Genomic DNA, 15,812 nt, shown 5'->3' on the forward strand with positions numbered 1-15,812 from the left:
GCGCCCAAGGTCCTCATTGGAAGTCAAGAGGCGTGTTATTTCCATTTGAATACGATCTGGATGGAAATACACTGAAAGAAATAAAGCATGTGTATGACTGGGACACTTTGTCGCACAGCAGAAATTGACAGAACATTGTAAATCAACTATACTAAAAAAATAAAAAATTTTTAAAAAGAAAGCAAAAATGAAAAGAAAGCTTATAAAAGACAGACTCCAGTTCAAATTTTATTTGCATACAAAAATATATTATAATGGGAAAAGCATATTACTGTTTTCAACTATATATAATTAATTACAAATATTTTCATCAAAGCATTTTAAATTACAGAATGCTACGTTTTAAGAGAAAATACAATATTAGCATGAGTCGTCTGTTCTAATACGCTGCAAGCAGGGCAACACAGTTTCTAACTTGCCCGGAGAGGAGCCCAAAGGCATTTTTCGGCCTGAGAATGGCCTGGTGGTGGGTGTGCAGCCTCTCTGTCCCTTCCAGCTGTGAATTCTGTAGCTGATTTTATCAGGTTCTCAGAGCTCTCGGAAGCTTCTCTTTTATGATGAAAAGACCCAGACCTTCTTGTTTCACATACCTATAAACAGGAGATAGAGAAGTTGATCCACTCACAGAAGCTGACAGGTCCTCAGCTTAATCAGACCACACCTCTCAGACAGGCATCAAAGCACCATACTTGGAGTTCCCGTCATGGCTCTGCGGGTAACCATCTTGACTAGCATCCATTAGGGCTCAGGTTCAATCCCTGGCCTCCCTCAGAGGGTTAAGGATCCAGCACTGCTGTGAGCTGTGGTGTAGGTTGCAGATGCAGCTTGGATCCCATGTGGCTGTGGCTCTGGTGTAGGCTGGTGGCTACAGCTCTGATTGGACCCCTAGCCTGGGAACCTCCACATGCCGCAGGTGGGGCCCTAAAAAGACCAAAAAAAAAAAAAAAAAAAAAAAAGGCAAGGCACCACACTTGATGGCTGGCTTCCCACGTAATATATGTCTGATTAACTGGTATGACTGGGCAGCTGGCTGCAATTTCCATGAAGCAGAGGAGCATATTATGAGTCTAATACGAATTGGGTTGCAATTTTAACCATCTCTGTCAAAACAGGCCTTGCTCTTCTGATGTAGGATGATACAACACATACAAAGATAGGCAATGAAAATCTTCAAGTAAACAGAATACACAAGGACTTTCCACCTAATATTTAGGTCTGTCAGAAACAGTGTCTAAGAACAGAGTTCTTTTTAAATAAGCAGCTTTGGATCTATTTTTTTTTTCAGATGCTACCCAGCTATTTAGCCAAGTATAGCATAAAATAGTTCTTGGGGAAAATCAACTCTTTCATTGAAAAATGAAAGGGGCTAGAATGAAATTCTCCAAGTCTGCTCTGTGACTGAATGAGGCCCCACCAAGGACAGAGTTGCTGAAGCTCTTATTCTGGAACCTCTGGCTGGTCCTTCTGCCTCTCACCATCCCATCTTTATGAAAGAGCGTGTGTGGATGGATTCCCAGGATCCCTTCTTCTAGGCACCCCCGTTGCAGTCACAACCTAACATCTTCAGTTCTCCAAAGGTTTGGTCTCAGAAAATGGGGTACCATTTATGTAACTGTCCACTGGGAACCAAGATGCTGTGTGCTTAAACCCTGTTTCTCAGTAACCGGCATGGGTCTTTGGTTCCAGGATCTCCCCAAACCAATTCTCTCTTTGAGGACCCAACCCTCTAGAAGGCATGTTACAGGCTTCAAGTCCCCTTCAAGGAGGTGAACCCCCAAAGCCGCTGGCTGTGTCTCATTGCAATGCCCCTTTCCCCACTTTGACCAGCCTGGGCTGTTCATGCCCTTCAGAGAAGGAATGTCGCCCATTCCTCACCCCACCTCTATATAACCTGTTCCACATGCAAATAAGGCATCCTGCCCACGACCAATCAGAAGATCGAATTGGGTCTCCACCCAGCATTATGGGGCTTAAAGACCATTGCAGAGTGAATCAGGCCCTCTTCTTAACCTCCGCGCACATGAGTCATACCTCCCTCTCTGAAACTGTACTTTCACTTTAATAAATTTGTAAAACGTCCTCTTTGTTACAATGAGACAGGGACAGAGGAAACTGTGACGGTAACAGGCAGACCTGGCCAAACCCTTAGATCTAACCTATGGAATGTTCCTTGATGGTTGGGATGGAGTCTCATGGCTTGTCAGCGTAATGCTTGGTGGTCAACAGACTGATTTCTTCTCTGCAAGCCTGGAAAGGCTCCCCTCTCCCTCTAACTTACTCTTTTATTCGTCACGTCTTGAACAAAATGCCATTGTTTGCTGGTGGCTGGTTCTCACTCTTTGGAAAGCCACACGGTCTACCTTAATGCCAGCTTACCCTCCGAATTTCTTTCCAAGCCACTTGGGTCCTGTGTCTGAATCTAAAGAAGCCTTACGATGTAACTTCCTGCCGCAGGCAAGCTGGTAAATACGACTGCACTTTATCAAAGGCACTAGGTGGTTTTGTTTGATTTTTTTTTTTTTTTTTAACACCAGGCAGGTACTCACTTGCTAATGTTCTGTCAAGATCAGCAATAAAGTCTTCCAGCTCTTTCGTGTCTCCGAGTTTGGCTGAAAAACAAGAGTCGGGGTTCAGATTCCACATCCAAGACACCTGACACCTCCAATTCTTCCGGGATTTTGCGACCCCATCTCTCTGCCAGAGACTTTGGTAAAGGGTGGCCATACCAGCCCTACGTGGCTGCTCCCACGTGTACTTACGGTCAAGCCAGAAATTTATTCTGAAGATTAGCCTAAATGTTTCTTTCTGGGTTTTGTAGGTGGTCATCCCCTATTCCCTAACCCTAGCCTAGCAACCTCAAAGAAGTCCCTTCACTCCCTTAAAAGTTGGAGTCGGGGCCAGGGACAAGAAAGGAAGACGGAAAGTTTTAACTGTAAAAAAAAAATTTTTTTAAGGTTTTATTGAAGTAGGGTTAGTTTACAAGGCTGTGATCGTTTCTGCTGTATGACAAAGTGACCCAGTCACCCATAGACACACATTCATTCTCTCTCAGATTCTTTTCCCATATAGATGACCACGGAATACTGGGTAGAGTTCCCTGTGCTATACAGCAGGTCCCCATTGGCCAGTCATTCCATAGACCTCAGGGTGCATCTGCCCATCCCAACCCCCCAATCCATCCCTCTCACCCCCGCCCCCCTAAGGTGTCCCCTTTGGTAACCATAAGCTATTCAAAGTCTGTGGGTCTGTTTCTATTCTGCAAATAAGTTCATTTTTATCTTTTTCTTTTTTTTTTTAAGATTCCATATATTGATTGCATAGGATTTGAATCACCATCAAAATAGTCAGTAAGTGGGGCACTGTGCGGACACCCGGTAATTCCTATGAAACCTCTGATGCAATCTTGTTCTCGCGATCACTCCAGGGCAATACCTCAGTCCTCACCGTCACACTAGGATGAAAGGAACCAAGCGCCACTGTTCCTTCTCAAAATGGTCCCGAAAGGCGCCCGGAGGCTTCTGGGGCCGAGACAACCACATCCCATCCAGGTGACAACCCCGGGTAACAGGTTCTCATCCTGATTTTTCTCTAGAGTTTCTCATTCATGCCTTTCCTGGATATTTGCTTTCTCAATTAACCGCTGCTGGCTACAAACAGCTCATTGTTCTTAGTTTGTAAAATCAATCTGCCACTGGGGCTTTCCCCCCCTCCTCTTTAGTTCTTACCCCTTGGGGATCTGGTAGCTAATCTGGGCATGTTTTAAGCCACTTTCTAGACTGTTCTGTCTCTGGCAATTCAATAGATCTGTTACACACGGAGGTCTGAATCATGGCAGAGTTCCCGGCGGCTTGCTAACATTGCTCTGTGGAGAGCAGAATTTCTAAATGTCTCTTTTGAAAAAGAGGGAAATGCAGCCTTGAGGCCAGCGAGAGAAGATGATGGAATCTTCGAATTTCTTTGTCACTATGTTCCATTTTTATTGCATTCTGCAACTATTTCCAGCAAGTATAACATTTCTTAAGGGGGGGAAAAAAAAACCTCCTTTTGTTTGCAAAAGGCACTTGGCCAATATAACAGAACATTCAGCTCTCTGGCTGGAGACACTTTACCGGTTCCAAACTCTAAGACACTGCTCATGCATCTTTTAAAAACTTTTTCGGTCTATTAATATGACAGTCAGGGCAGGCTGGGGCTTCTATTTTGATTTATGTTAGATCATCACTTGTTTCACAATGATGACCCCATTCGGTTGCTAAACTGGTCATCTGAAAGCATCCGTTAGAGAGTTCATGCAATCAAAAGCACCCAACTTTCTGCAAAGCCTCGCTGCTGAGTCTTACATTCTAGAATCAACCAGTCTGGGAAGGCACCGCATCTGGCACAGTCTTGATGACACTGCATGAAAGAAAGCAGGGACTAGCGAGTTTTCTTTCTCCTTGTGCCTAGGGTTTCCTGGCTCCCAATTCTTTGATTTCACTTTCACACCGATCCAAAATCCTGAGCAATAACAAAATCCACTCCACACCATCCTGTACAAAGATACTAGTCTCCTCTCCCTATTTTTCACACTCGGGAAAGATGGGTTAGGAAAGGGGGGAAAGAGAGCAAAGGCTGAGAAGGAGGAAGAAACAAGAAGTGAAAAAAAAAAAAAAAAAGCCCTCAAGGTCCCGCTAATAAACGTACCTTTCCGAGGAGGGACCGTGGGAGAGAGAAGCGCCGGAGTCCTGTCTGTGGGAGAATTCAGTTTCTCATCACTGAAGCTGAAGCTATTCCTATAAAGCGAATCTGCACCTTTTGGAAAAGAAAAAACATTACTCACGAGACATGGGTTTCAGTCTTAGGGTCTATTGATCACCCGCAGTTTCTCTCCTGATGGAGTAAAGTGATAAAGAAAACAGGCTGAGGAGTTCCGTTGTGGCTCAGCGGTAATGAACCCAACTAGTATCCATGAGGACGCAGGTTCAATCCCTGGCCTCTCTCAGCGGGTTAAGGATCCCGGGTTGCCATGAGCTGTGGTGTAGATCACAGACGTGGCTCAGATCTGGCCTTGGTATAGGCCAGCGGCTACAGCTCCGATTCAACCCCTAGCCTCGGAACCTCCATATACCGTAAATGTGACCCTAAACAGACAAAAAAAAAAAAAAAAAAAAGAGTTTTTGTCATGGTTTTCCTAGTGCTACCTGAGCACCTACACTCTGGGAATAAGCCAGAGGGATAAAGATAAAGTTTTTTTTTCCTGGAGGTTGTCTATTACAGACACTTTGAGGGATCTGGTGGCTCCACTGTCATCCCCTCAAGGACCAGAGCCAGAGCCAGGCAAGGCCCGGGCAGCAGGACTGAGCTGGGAGTCAAGGAAACCAGCTCAGCGACTAAGGACTCACATGCCCTTGAGCAAGACAATAACTCTGGGCCTCAGCTTACCCATCCATAAAATGGGAAGGTGGACTAAATCACCCTTCAAGTCCTTCCAGCTCTGAAGTTCTAGGATTCTATTTCTCTAAGTCCTGCCAAGGGGGAGGAAACCCACCCACAGCGGCCAGCCTTGTGTCTGTTGCAGGAGCCGCTGGCTGAGCTGCACCAACTCAAAAGGCACCAACTCAGACAGAGCGGGTGGCGGAAGCAGGATGTGGTCTCTGAGGTCACAAAGGAACAGCCTTCCTGGTGCAGCAAAATGCAAAGCCAGGCATGGCTTGTAGCAGCAGTGAGTTCTGGAAAGGCGGCTCAGGTGAGAGGGGGCAGCTGAATCCCGGGGGTCCTCAGTGGGATTCGCTCAGGCTCATCCAATCAGCTCCAGCTCAGGACGAGGCAAACCCATCTTTCTTTGGTCCCCTCAGCTCAAAATGAACAGGACCAAGTTAGCCAAGACAGGTCCAGCATACAAAGGCTGTTTAGAAGCAGAGGTTTCTGGTCCCCAGAAAACGCCTCTTCATCCCTAAAGCCTTCTCTCCATTCTCAGGCTCCTCATGGTCCCTCCTGCCCTCCCCTGACCAGGAACCCCCAGGGCCTGCCGTCTTGTCTTCCTGGCTGACACCCCCATCTCATCCAGGTTTCCTCACTTTCTAACGGCCTGTTTCTCCTTCAGAGGTCCCTCCCGGATCATCTGGAAGGACCACAGTCATTTCTCAGGGCTTGGAAGATGAACACCTCCTGAGGTCTGAAACACATTTCCCCCCAAAATATATCTCCCAGAATATTGGTCCTTTGAGAAGAACCAGGTGTGCAACGAACTCTGAGACGCCCAGGGCACCCCCAGAGGAGTCTCTGAAGTCACCCCACTTCAAGGTACCCAAGACGCCTGGGGATAAGAAACCAGCTTAGCCCGATATCTCTGCTTTACTTGCGGTTGTTTTGTTTTGTTTTGTTTTTTTAGGGCCGCACCCAGGGTATATGGAGGTTCCCAGGCTCAGGGTCGAATGAGAGCTGTAGCCTCCAGCCACAGTCACAGCCACAGCAATGCGGGATCCAAGCCGCATCTGCCACCTGTGCCACAGCTCAGAGCAATGCCAGATCCTTCACCCACCGAGCGAGGCCAGGGATCAAACCCGCATCCTCATGGATATGACTCAGGTTCTTAACCCACTGAGCCACAACGGGAACTCCCCAACTTGCCTATTTTTGGTGGCCCTCTGTTCATATTACTCAGGACACTTGTACTCAGTGGAACTCAACTTGGGAAGCCCTTCTGTGGCTTGTCAGCTGAGCTCTCCCACCCCATGAGAGAAGTCTGGATTTTCTCAAGGGGAGGCACTTCCTCCCCACGCAGGAAAATGGTCACGCCCATCACAGACCCACTGTGTGGTGTTACTGCTTGTCACCATATAAGAGGCAGGAGAACCGCCACAAATAGAATCTGAAAGACTTGTGGGGGAAAAATGGGGTTAGATGGAGGGGCAGGAAAACCACAGAGGGCCCCAGGGGAGGCAGGCCTTGTGCCCAGGCTTGTGAGCCAGAAAGAAAGCATGCAAGAACTCCGGAAGGTTATCTCTGGCTCCAAAGAACACCCAAGGGCTTCTCCCCATCCCTGGTCCAGGGGGCTGACTTGCTGGGCCCCCGATCCCGCTGGCCACGCCCCTCATCTCTATCTCTCAGGAGCAGTCGGTCCCAAGAGCCAGACTCACGCCCAACCTCGCTCCACCCCACCCTGCTCCGCAGGCCCCAGCCCGGACTCTGGACTTCACCTCTGTCCTGCCCTGGCTCTCCAGCAAGTTTACATCCACTTATACACATCCCCCGGAAGGGGAGAAACACACACACACACACACAATTTGTCTGCCTCACTCCAAAGCAGACCAAATGCTATTGAGTCTGGAAGAAATGACCCAGATGTGGAAAAGCTCATTGCAAAATGGTAGGAAAATGAATCCAAGGAGGAGTCATGAAAAAACTCAGGCGACTGGCTTCTGAGACTCTGTAGAGTCTTAGTAGCAGGTCATTGCCATGGCTGCTCTTTTGCTCTTTAGAGCCTGCTGCTAAAACGCCTTTTTGATCTACAGTATTACCCTCAAACTCAGAAAATGAATATATAGGCAAACTGTTGCTTGACTGACAAATCGGGTTGCAAACCATTAAACAAACTATTAAGATAATCAGGAGTTCCTGTGTGGTGCAGTGGAAACAAATCCGACTAGGAACCATGAGGTTGCAGGTTCGATCCCTGGCCTTGCTCCATGGGTTAAGGATCTGGCGTTGCCGTGAGCTGCAGTATAGGTTGCAGACGTGGCTTGGATCTGGTGTTGCTGTGGCTCTGGTGTAGGCCGCAGCTACAGCTCCGATTGGACCCCTAGCCTGGGAACCTCCATATGCCACAGGTGCACCCCTGAAAAGACAAAAGCCAAAAAAAAAAAAATTTAATTAAAAAAAAAAGATAAGATAATCAGAAGTTGCTTCTTACAGATAACGAACTCATGCTATTCTCACCATGAGGGAGGAAGGGAAAAAAAAAATCCTAGTCACAGTATCTATGTTTATAAACACAGACACAGGAGCTCCCGCTGTGGCTCAGCAGTTAGTGAATCCGACTAGCATCCATGAGGATGCAGGTTTGGTCCCTGGCTTCACTCAGTGGGTTAAGGATCCAGCCTTGCCCTGAGCTGTGGTGTAAGTTGCAGATGCAGCTCGGAATCCGAGTTGCTGTGGCTGTGGTGTAGGCCGGCAGCTGTAGCTCCGATTGGACCCCTAGCCTGGGAACCTCCATATGCCGTGGGAGCAGCCCTAGAAAAGGCAAAAAGACAAAAAAAAAAAAAAAAAAAAAAAGAAGAAGACTCGAGATTCTGGGCCCAGGCTTCTTCAGATAGTAGCAAAATTCTTAAGAGAATTTTGGGCCCTAGAACAAACCTCCCAAGATCAAACCCACCAAGAGAATGGATGTGTGTATACATATGACTGAAAAAGCCTTTGTGGTACAGCAGAAATTATCATAACCCTGAAAATCAAATAGACTTCCATAAAACTTAAAAAAAAAAAAAAAAAGAACAAGAGTTCCCATCGTGGCTCACGTGGCTCAATGGTAATGAATCCAACTAGTATCCACGAGGATGCAGGGTTGATCCCTGGCCTCGCTCAGTGGGTTAAGGATCCAGCATTGCCATGAGCTGTGGTGTAGGTCACAGACATGGCTTGGGTCCCATGTGCTGTGGCTGTGGCATAGGCTGGTGGCTGCAGCTCTGATTCAACCCTTAGCCTGGGAACCTCCATATGCCACACGCGCAGCCCTAAAAAGAAAAAAAAGAAAAGAAAACAAAGAAAAGAACAGACCAATTCAGAAGCGCCCCAAGCTCTGCACCTCTCTTTACCCTTTCCCTAATGAAATTTCATACCAGACTGACAGTGAACAAGATTTCATTGTAGGTGATAATGAAAAGTAACGAAAAAGGTAAGCAAAGCCTAACTTCCTGTTCTCCTCACTCCACTGGAACTCTATCTCTTGCAAAATAACAGCCAGTCTGATAAATGACAGCCATGTGTTCCCAGCTGATAGCCTGCAAATGTACCAATGCCCCTCCACCCAATCTCAGGTGATGCTCTTAACAGGGGCTCCAGGGACACGTAACAGTGATGATCTGGGATCTTGGCAGGTGGCACGACTAGATCTTTTAAGGTCTGACAACATTTATCTCCATCAGCTCTAAAGCCCCATTAGCAACGTCCTTGGCAAGTCTGCTAAGTGCGCTGAAGCCGGGAACCCCAAGTTCAAGGACCAAGTGTTCCACGACACCATCAAAAGAAATGTCAGCGTCTTAAACAGGCGACCATCTAACGGTAGGTGTGCCAACCGAGCTTGAGAAGCCAAGCTCTGGGTTCGCCTCTGCAAACACAGAGGCTTGTTTCAAAGGTAGACAGACTTTTTTCCTGTGGGTGTGGGGAGAAAGGTAATTTGGGGTTAGCACCAACATGTGCTACTCCAGAGGGAAGGAAAACCACAGACAGCCACCCTTGCCCAGAGCTCCTGTAAATATAGAACAATCCCACACGTTTCAGGCAAGCAAGGCATAGTAATTAACTGAGAAAAAGAAAGCCTTGGACCTGTTCCCCTTTTGCCACAGGGAATGGGATGGGGGGAAGGGAGGGGAATCCAAATCTAAATTCCGACTGTACTGCACAGGGAACGATGTCCCATCTCTTGGGGTAAAACAGGATGGAAGATGGTATGAGAAAAAGAATATATAGATATATATGCATGACTGGGTCACTATGCTGTACAGCAGAAATTGACACAACCCTATAAATCAACTATACACTAATAAAAAATTAAAAATAAATAAGGCGTTATAAATCTCAATTCCAACAGCCTCACTGAAAGTGGGATAGAATAAGAAAATATTTCTCATAAAAAATTTTTTTTAAAGGAAACATTTCTCAGTTTTACCACGTTGACCACAGTTTCCTTTCTGGGATGGCTCAGTCCCTCTCGATACCCTCCAGGTGTCTGCCCATGACACCTGCCACCTGGCTGGAATTCCTAACCCATACCCGGACCACCTAAGGGCTCCTAAGTCCTCATTCGTTCACTCCCGGCTTGAGCAAGTTCGGGTTCTGGTCTCAGCGGCTCTGGTGACAGATCAGCCAAGGTGCCACCTGGCATGCATGCCTCCCCCTCCCCCCAAGGTCCATCCGGTCCCCTCTCCCAGAGCCAACTAGCATAGTCTAGGCAGAGATATCCAGACATTCTAGGTCGTGCACATGCTAAAGAAGTCAATTCCTCTTTGCATACAATGGCCCTACGGTATCATAACACCTGCAGCACACAGAGCAGACCTCAGACCTTCTCTGTTAAGTAGCAAAACACCTCCCCAGCAAAGGAACAAAGAATATAAAACTCCAGTCCGTCGAAGATATAAGTTCACATCCTTTTTTAAAGTGCCAGTTAATATTAGAAACGTCTTATAAAAGCAATGCTGGGAGTCTGGTGAGTTAGCAAATGACGGAAGAGGCAGGGATGGCTGGGGGAAGTTCCGCTGGTACGGTGGCTGCTGAAGTGGGTTAGCAAAAAATCCATTTTTTCCTGAATACTGCCTGAGGAGAACATGTATTTGAGGCAAAATTTAGTATATACAGTATTGTTAGTTCAGGTACAGCAAGTGATTGATATATATATAATATTCCATAGATGCATATATATACACTTCCTTTTGTATATAGATTATATAAACATCACTTTAAATTCCATATAGGTTATTACAAGACATTGATCTAGTTCCTGTGTAGACAGAAGCTTTGTTTGTCTATTTATAGATGTAATGGTATTATTAATAAATCTAATTTATTCGCTTTTTTGTAACATAAGTTTTTTCTATGTTGGATCTGTGTTGTTTGTATATAGTTCATTTTGTTTTAATAATTAAGGATATCATAGAATTTGTCTTTCTAAATTTTTTTTAAAGGAAAGGTTTTCAAAGTAGGATCCAGGGAGGTCGTGGCCAGGGTTCGATCCTGGCTCATCAGTGGGTTAAGGATCTGGCGTTGCCGTGAGCTGTGGTATAGGTCACAGATGGGCTTGGATCTAGTGTTGCTGTGGCTGTGGCTGTGGCCGGAGGCAAAAGCTCCGATTCGACCCCTAGCCTGGGAACCGCCATATGCTGCGGGTATGGCCCTAAAAAGACAAAAAGACAAAAAAAAAAAAAAAAAAAAGCAGGACTGCAGGGGGTACCTGTTCAGAGTGATGGAGCTATAAAAGATAGAGTGAAAACCAAGGCACAAATCTTCATACAAAACATTTTTATACAAGACACTGGCTCAAATATACCTGATCCACGTGACATTGCATGGTATGTGCATTTTATTGTTTTCTTAAAAGCACAAAACAGAGCAAATATTTTCTTCCTAATCATGAGCTTATGGAGGTTCCTAACAGCATCATTAAATCACTTCCTTTCCATTTTACAGGTAGATAAACTGAGGCCCGCTCCTCATATGGGACCCTGACAAAGCTCAGCCTGAGCCACAGACCCAGCCAGGTGACCACTGCCTTGAAGAGACATCTTCAAACACAACCACCATTGACAAATGGGCACCTGATCCTGGTCCAACAGGACATCAAGTCTATCCCAGAGGACCTGGTGCCCATGGTGACAGAACAAGGCCTTAGAGAGAGTCCAAGTGGTTTCACTAAAAGAAAGGACACAACAGTGCCTACCTTCTTGGGCTATGCTAGAGATCATAGGAGCCAATGCATTTAAAGCACCACAAAGAGAAGAGTAAGAGCTAATTAGGAGTTCCCGTCATGGCTCAGTGGTAAGGAACCCAATTTGCATCCAGGAGGACTCAGGGAACTTCCCTTTGCCGAGGGTGCGGCCCTAAAAAGACCAAAAAAAAAAAAAAAAAAGCTAATATATAGTCATCATAGTAAGAGCTTGGCAAAAGAGAGCTGCTCTTAATATCATTATCCTGTGTGTCTGCCTCTTGCTGGGCTAAATTGCAGTAGGATCGACCTTCTCTCAAACATTCTCTTCCACAGAAAAGCATTAAACAGACAAATGAGTCTAACAAATGTCTGTGATCCATTCTTGGCGGCATTTAGGATACACATCTGATGCCTCCTTAAGAAATTACTATTCAGATAGATACACACCAATTCCGCCAGGACTATTTCTAACTAGCCTTGTGGGGCCCAAACTACACATTTATAGAAGAGACAAATGTCCTCTGAGCCTTCTTTATTGCCTCCCAGTTACTTCTCTAACCACCAAACCAAGGGTTAGGTTCATAGGAACAACAAAAGCAGAAAGAAAAAAAAAAAAAAGCACACACACACACACATACCCTAAGGGAAATCACAGACTAGGCTAAATATCTCCCCCCACACCATTAACCAGTGCCTTCTCTTTGGGACCCCTGAAAACAGATCCCAGATCTGAAATCCTACCGGGGGGGGGGGGGGGGAGGTGCGATCCCCCATGCATGGACGAGCTCAGATGTATTCTAGCCAAAGGCAGCTCTGGTTTAGAAAGGAGCTGTTCTTTGCAAGAAAGCAGCACTTGGATGGACTGTGCCAGCTTTTTTTCCCACGGGGGAGCAAATTTGTACTTGATGAATACATTGCTCCATGCCCCAGTAGAAGGAGACATATTTAAGTTTGGCTACAGACATTGAGACCAGTTTCAAAAGTTTTTAGACTTCCCTTTGAAATTGCAAACAAGAGGTCTGGTCATTAGCAACGAAGTCCAAAAATACAGAATGGAAAATTAACAGCCATACAATTCCATTCCCTTTCACCTCAAAAGCTGCAATTAGATCTAACCCTGGGGCAGGGCTGCCAAGGAAAGTCAAGCTGGAACTCAAGTCTCTGACTCAAACCCTGACCTGGATGGCAAGGGCCCTGTAATCCTTTTCAGGAGGACGGCTCGTGGTAAGTCTGGGACCTATCTTTGCCCTGTAACGAGGGGGGAGAGCTTCAGATTTCAAAAGAAGAGAATCACAAGGAAAATCACAAGGTCATTGCTTTTACTTTCAGAGTCCAGGACAGAAAAAAGGAGTGACATTCATGCTTGGAACCCATCTTGAGAGTGAAGTCTCAAGAATAACCAGACGTGTTTAAAATTCACTTTGCAAAATAATAAGGAATCCAGGTTGGGAAAACCAACAGTCACAGAATATCGAATAGTCACCAAATTCTCTGTTTGACACCTCAACAGGTCTCCATAATCCTTACAGGACATTGAACTCCTGGGAAAAGTGGTCTCTCTCTCTCTCTTTTTTTTGTTTGTTTTTTGTTTTGTTTTGTTTGCTCTTTAGTTCCCATGCTAGGTCAAATCAGAGCTGCAGCTGCCAGCCTACGCCACAGCCACTCAGGATTCAAGCTGCATCTGCAACCTATGCTGCAGCTCATGGTAACGCCAGATCCTTAACCCACTGATGGAGGCCAGGGATGGAACCCACATCTTCATGAATACTCGTCAGGTTCTTAAGGACTGAGACACAATGGGAATTCTCAGTAGTCCCTTTTCTTGACAAGAGGGTTTAGGATGGAGAGTCCCTAGGGTAGACTCCACTATGAGAAATGCCACCAGGAAGCAGCTCTGGACCCATCTGCTCCCTGCCCCTCCCCCTGCAGCCTGGGTGGGTGGGTGGGGTGGGGTCAGAGCCAGCAGTCCCAGTGATGGGCCTGCCTGAAGGATGAGGGACACTTTCTAAATACTTGAACTCCGCAGTGCCAAGGATTCTTTCAAAACTGCGGGCAATGGAGCAACAAGCCTGGGAGCTCAGGGCCAGAAGAAAGTGCAAGAAGTCATTTCAAAAATCCCAAGGACGGGAGCTTATGAAACTTTTCCTGGTTTCACAAATATTTCCATATGGTACCCTCCCATGTCTCCTCTGACCCCATTCTTGTGGCACTTGCTCCACGCCCTCTGAAGACACTGCTGAGAGGCGGGTGGAGGGGAAAGGAGAGGAGGAGAAGGAGCTGTGACGAGCCCTGGCTCCGGTCCCAGGAGTCCTGCCTGGCTGCGTCTCAGGCAAGCCCTTACAGTCTCCTGCTTCCTGACATCTGCAGGCGACAGATAAACCAGCCTGCCCTCCAAGAGCCTTCGGGGACCAACCTCGGGGGTCTGGTCTCCGCTGAACCCGCCGCCCTGGAGGCTCCTAGCGTCCTAGAGAATCGGTTTACAACTAAGCAAACCGAGCCCGCGAGGCCAGGCTCTCCTCGGTGGGCCGAGTACAGCGGAGTCCCCAGGATTCTGACATCTTCCCTGGCCCGGGCCACACTTACTCTCCGAGTCGCTGAAGCCACTGCTGTCGCTGACACTGGCGCTGCTCCGCCGTTTCATGCGCTCCAGGTGCTCCTCGTAGTGGAAGTGGCGCTCGTGGAACGGGGACGCGAAGTCGGCCAGCACCGCGTCAAACTCACACAGCGCGTCCGTCAGGTCCCCGGCGGCAGCCGAGTCCAAGGCCGGGGCTGGGGCAGGGACCGCGGGCTCAGGTGAAGGGGGTGGGGGGGGCCGCCACCGTTCCCCGAGGATCGCTAACCAACACTCGCTGCGCGTTTGCCCGGGGACAGCCACGCTGTCGCTGCCCGCTGCTGGCTGTTACCCTTTACGACTCTCCATCACCCCCTAAAGCGCTCTCTACTATCCACCCATTTTAGAGCTAAAGAAACTGAGCTTCCGCTGGAAAAGTTGCCGGCCAAAGGTCACGGAGCCCACCGACACAGCCCACCTCTCCCACACTCTGTCGGGTACTTGTCCCCCCCGCTCACTCCCCGGTGGCGGTGGGAGGACTGAGTCAGGATGCGCCCGTGACGTGTCGGGCTGGCATCCCCAGCCCCGCGTGGAGAGGCGGCTGAACCCTCCCGGGGCAAGTCCCCCCCACCCACCCCGGGGAGGCTGGGGGAAGGGTGTAAAGGGACTACGCGGGATCCCCTTGCTTCAGCCCCCAACTCTCAAAGGCCCGGCCTTTAAGGCGACCCCCACTCACCTGCGGCCGCGGCGGCCGCGGGGCTGCCCTGTGCCGCGGGCGGCTTCATGGGCGGGCTCGGCCCGGCGCGCGTTGTGGGTTCCTGCGAAGTCTGGGCGCGGGGATCGTGCAGATGCTCCCGCTGCCCCGTCTCCTGGCCGCGCTCCTGCTCTGCCCGTCCGCTCCACTGGCCGCACTCCCGCCGCGCGGTTGCCTACACCGCCCGCCCTCCCGCTCTTTCCCCGGCCGCCGCCACCCGCCGCCCCAGGTCTTATAGCCGCCGGCGGGGGCGGGGCGGGGCGAGGCGGGGCGGCGCCGCGGGAGCTGGGCCTCCGGGTCAGTCCCCTCCGCTGCGCCAGGAGACGCCCCTGTCCCCCAGGCACCGCCCTCGCCACGCGCCCTCCCGGGAACCGCAGTGACGCGGAGTCCGGGTTACAGTCCCAAATATTTACCCGGCGCTTTCCCCGCGTGCCCTGACAACGCGACCTACGAAAGTGGCTTTGGTGTCACCAGAGCCCCAAAGACTTGAAGGCTGGTGCTCGGCTGCTTCCCGCCCTGTGCCCTTAAGCTCCTCGCGCCTCAGTTTCGTCGTCTGTGCAATGGAAATCCTGATCCTCCGGGGTTTGTGGCGAAGAATAAAGTGGCCAAAAGCCGAGGAAGACCCAGACCCGTGTGGGGACGCAGGGGGCGGTCCCCCGCGCCTCCTGTCCCCATCGTCTCCAGGGACTCGAGGGTTGTGGGCAGATGGAGTGGACAGAGCCCGCGGCCAGAGGGACAGAGGTCGGTGGTGCCACGTCCTTATGAACCCTTAGCCGCTCCCATCCCGAAGCCCGGAGCCTGACTCCACTCCTGGGCGTTCACACCAGCCCCGACTTTATGCGGAAAGAGTTTGTTAGGGAAAGAAATCCCTGCGTAGATGCAGCGCG

General features: G+C 48.8%; 1 protein-coding gene across 2 annotated transcripts; it reads right to left on the reverse strand.

The window, feature by feature from the left end:
- On the reverse strand, positions 455-15,158 carry RGCC (regulator of cell cycle). Of its 2 annotated transcripts, NM_001244227.1 has the most exon segments (5): positions 455-590; positions 2,547-2,609; positions 4,684-4,791; positions 14,204-14,389; positions 14,908-15,033. In NM_001244227.1, coding segments are annotated over 5 exon segments (414 nt in total). In that variant the 5' UTR covers positions 14,957-15,033; the 3' UTR covers positions 455-582.

This window comes from Sus scrofa, chromosome 11 (assembly GCF_000003025.6).
Source record: "Sus scrofa isolate TJ Tabasco breed Duroc chromosome 11, Sscrofa11.1, whole genome shotgun sequence".
Taxonomy (NCBI): Eukaryota; Metazoa; Chordata; class Mammalia; order Artiodactyla; family Suidae; genus Sus; species Sus scrofa.

Bases quoted from the DNA above. Each gene is read 5' to 3' on its own strand.
- RGCC (XM_021065148.1), bottom strand. From the start codon at position 14,956: ATGAAGCCGCCCGCGGCACAGGGCAGCCCCGCGGCCGCCGCGGCCGCA. The intron at 14,390-14,907 runs GTGAGTGGGGGT...TCCCTGCCCCAG, and splicing joins CGCGGCCGCCGCGGCCGCAG to CCCCGGCCTTGGACTCGGCT. The intron at 4,792-14,203 runs GTAAGTGTGGCC...CTTTTCCAAAAG, and splicing joins TGGCTTCAGCGACTCGGAGA to GTGCAGATTCGCTTTATAGG.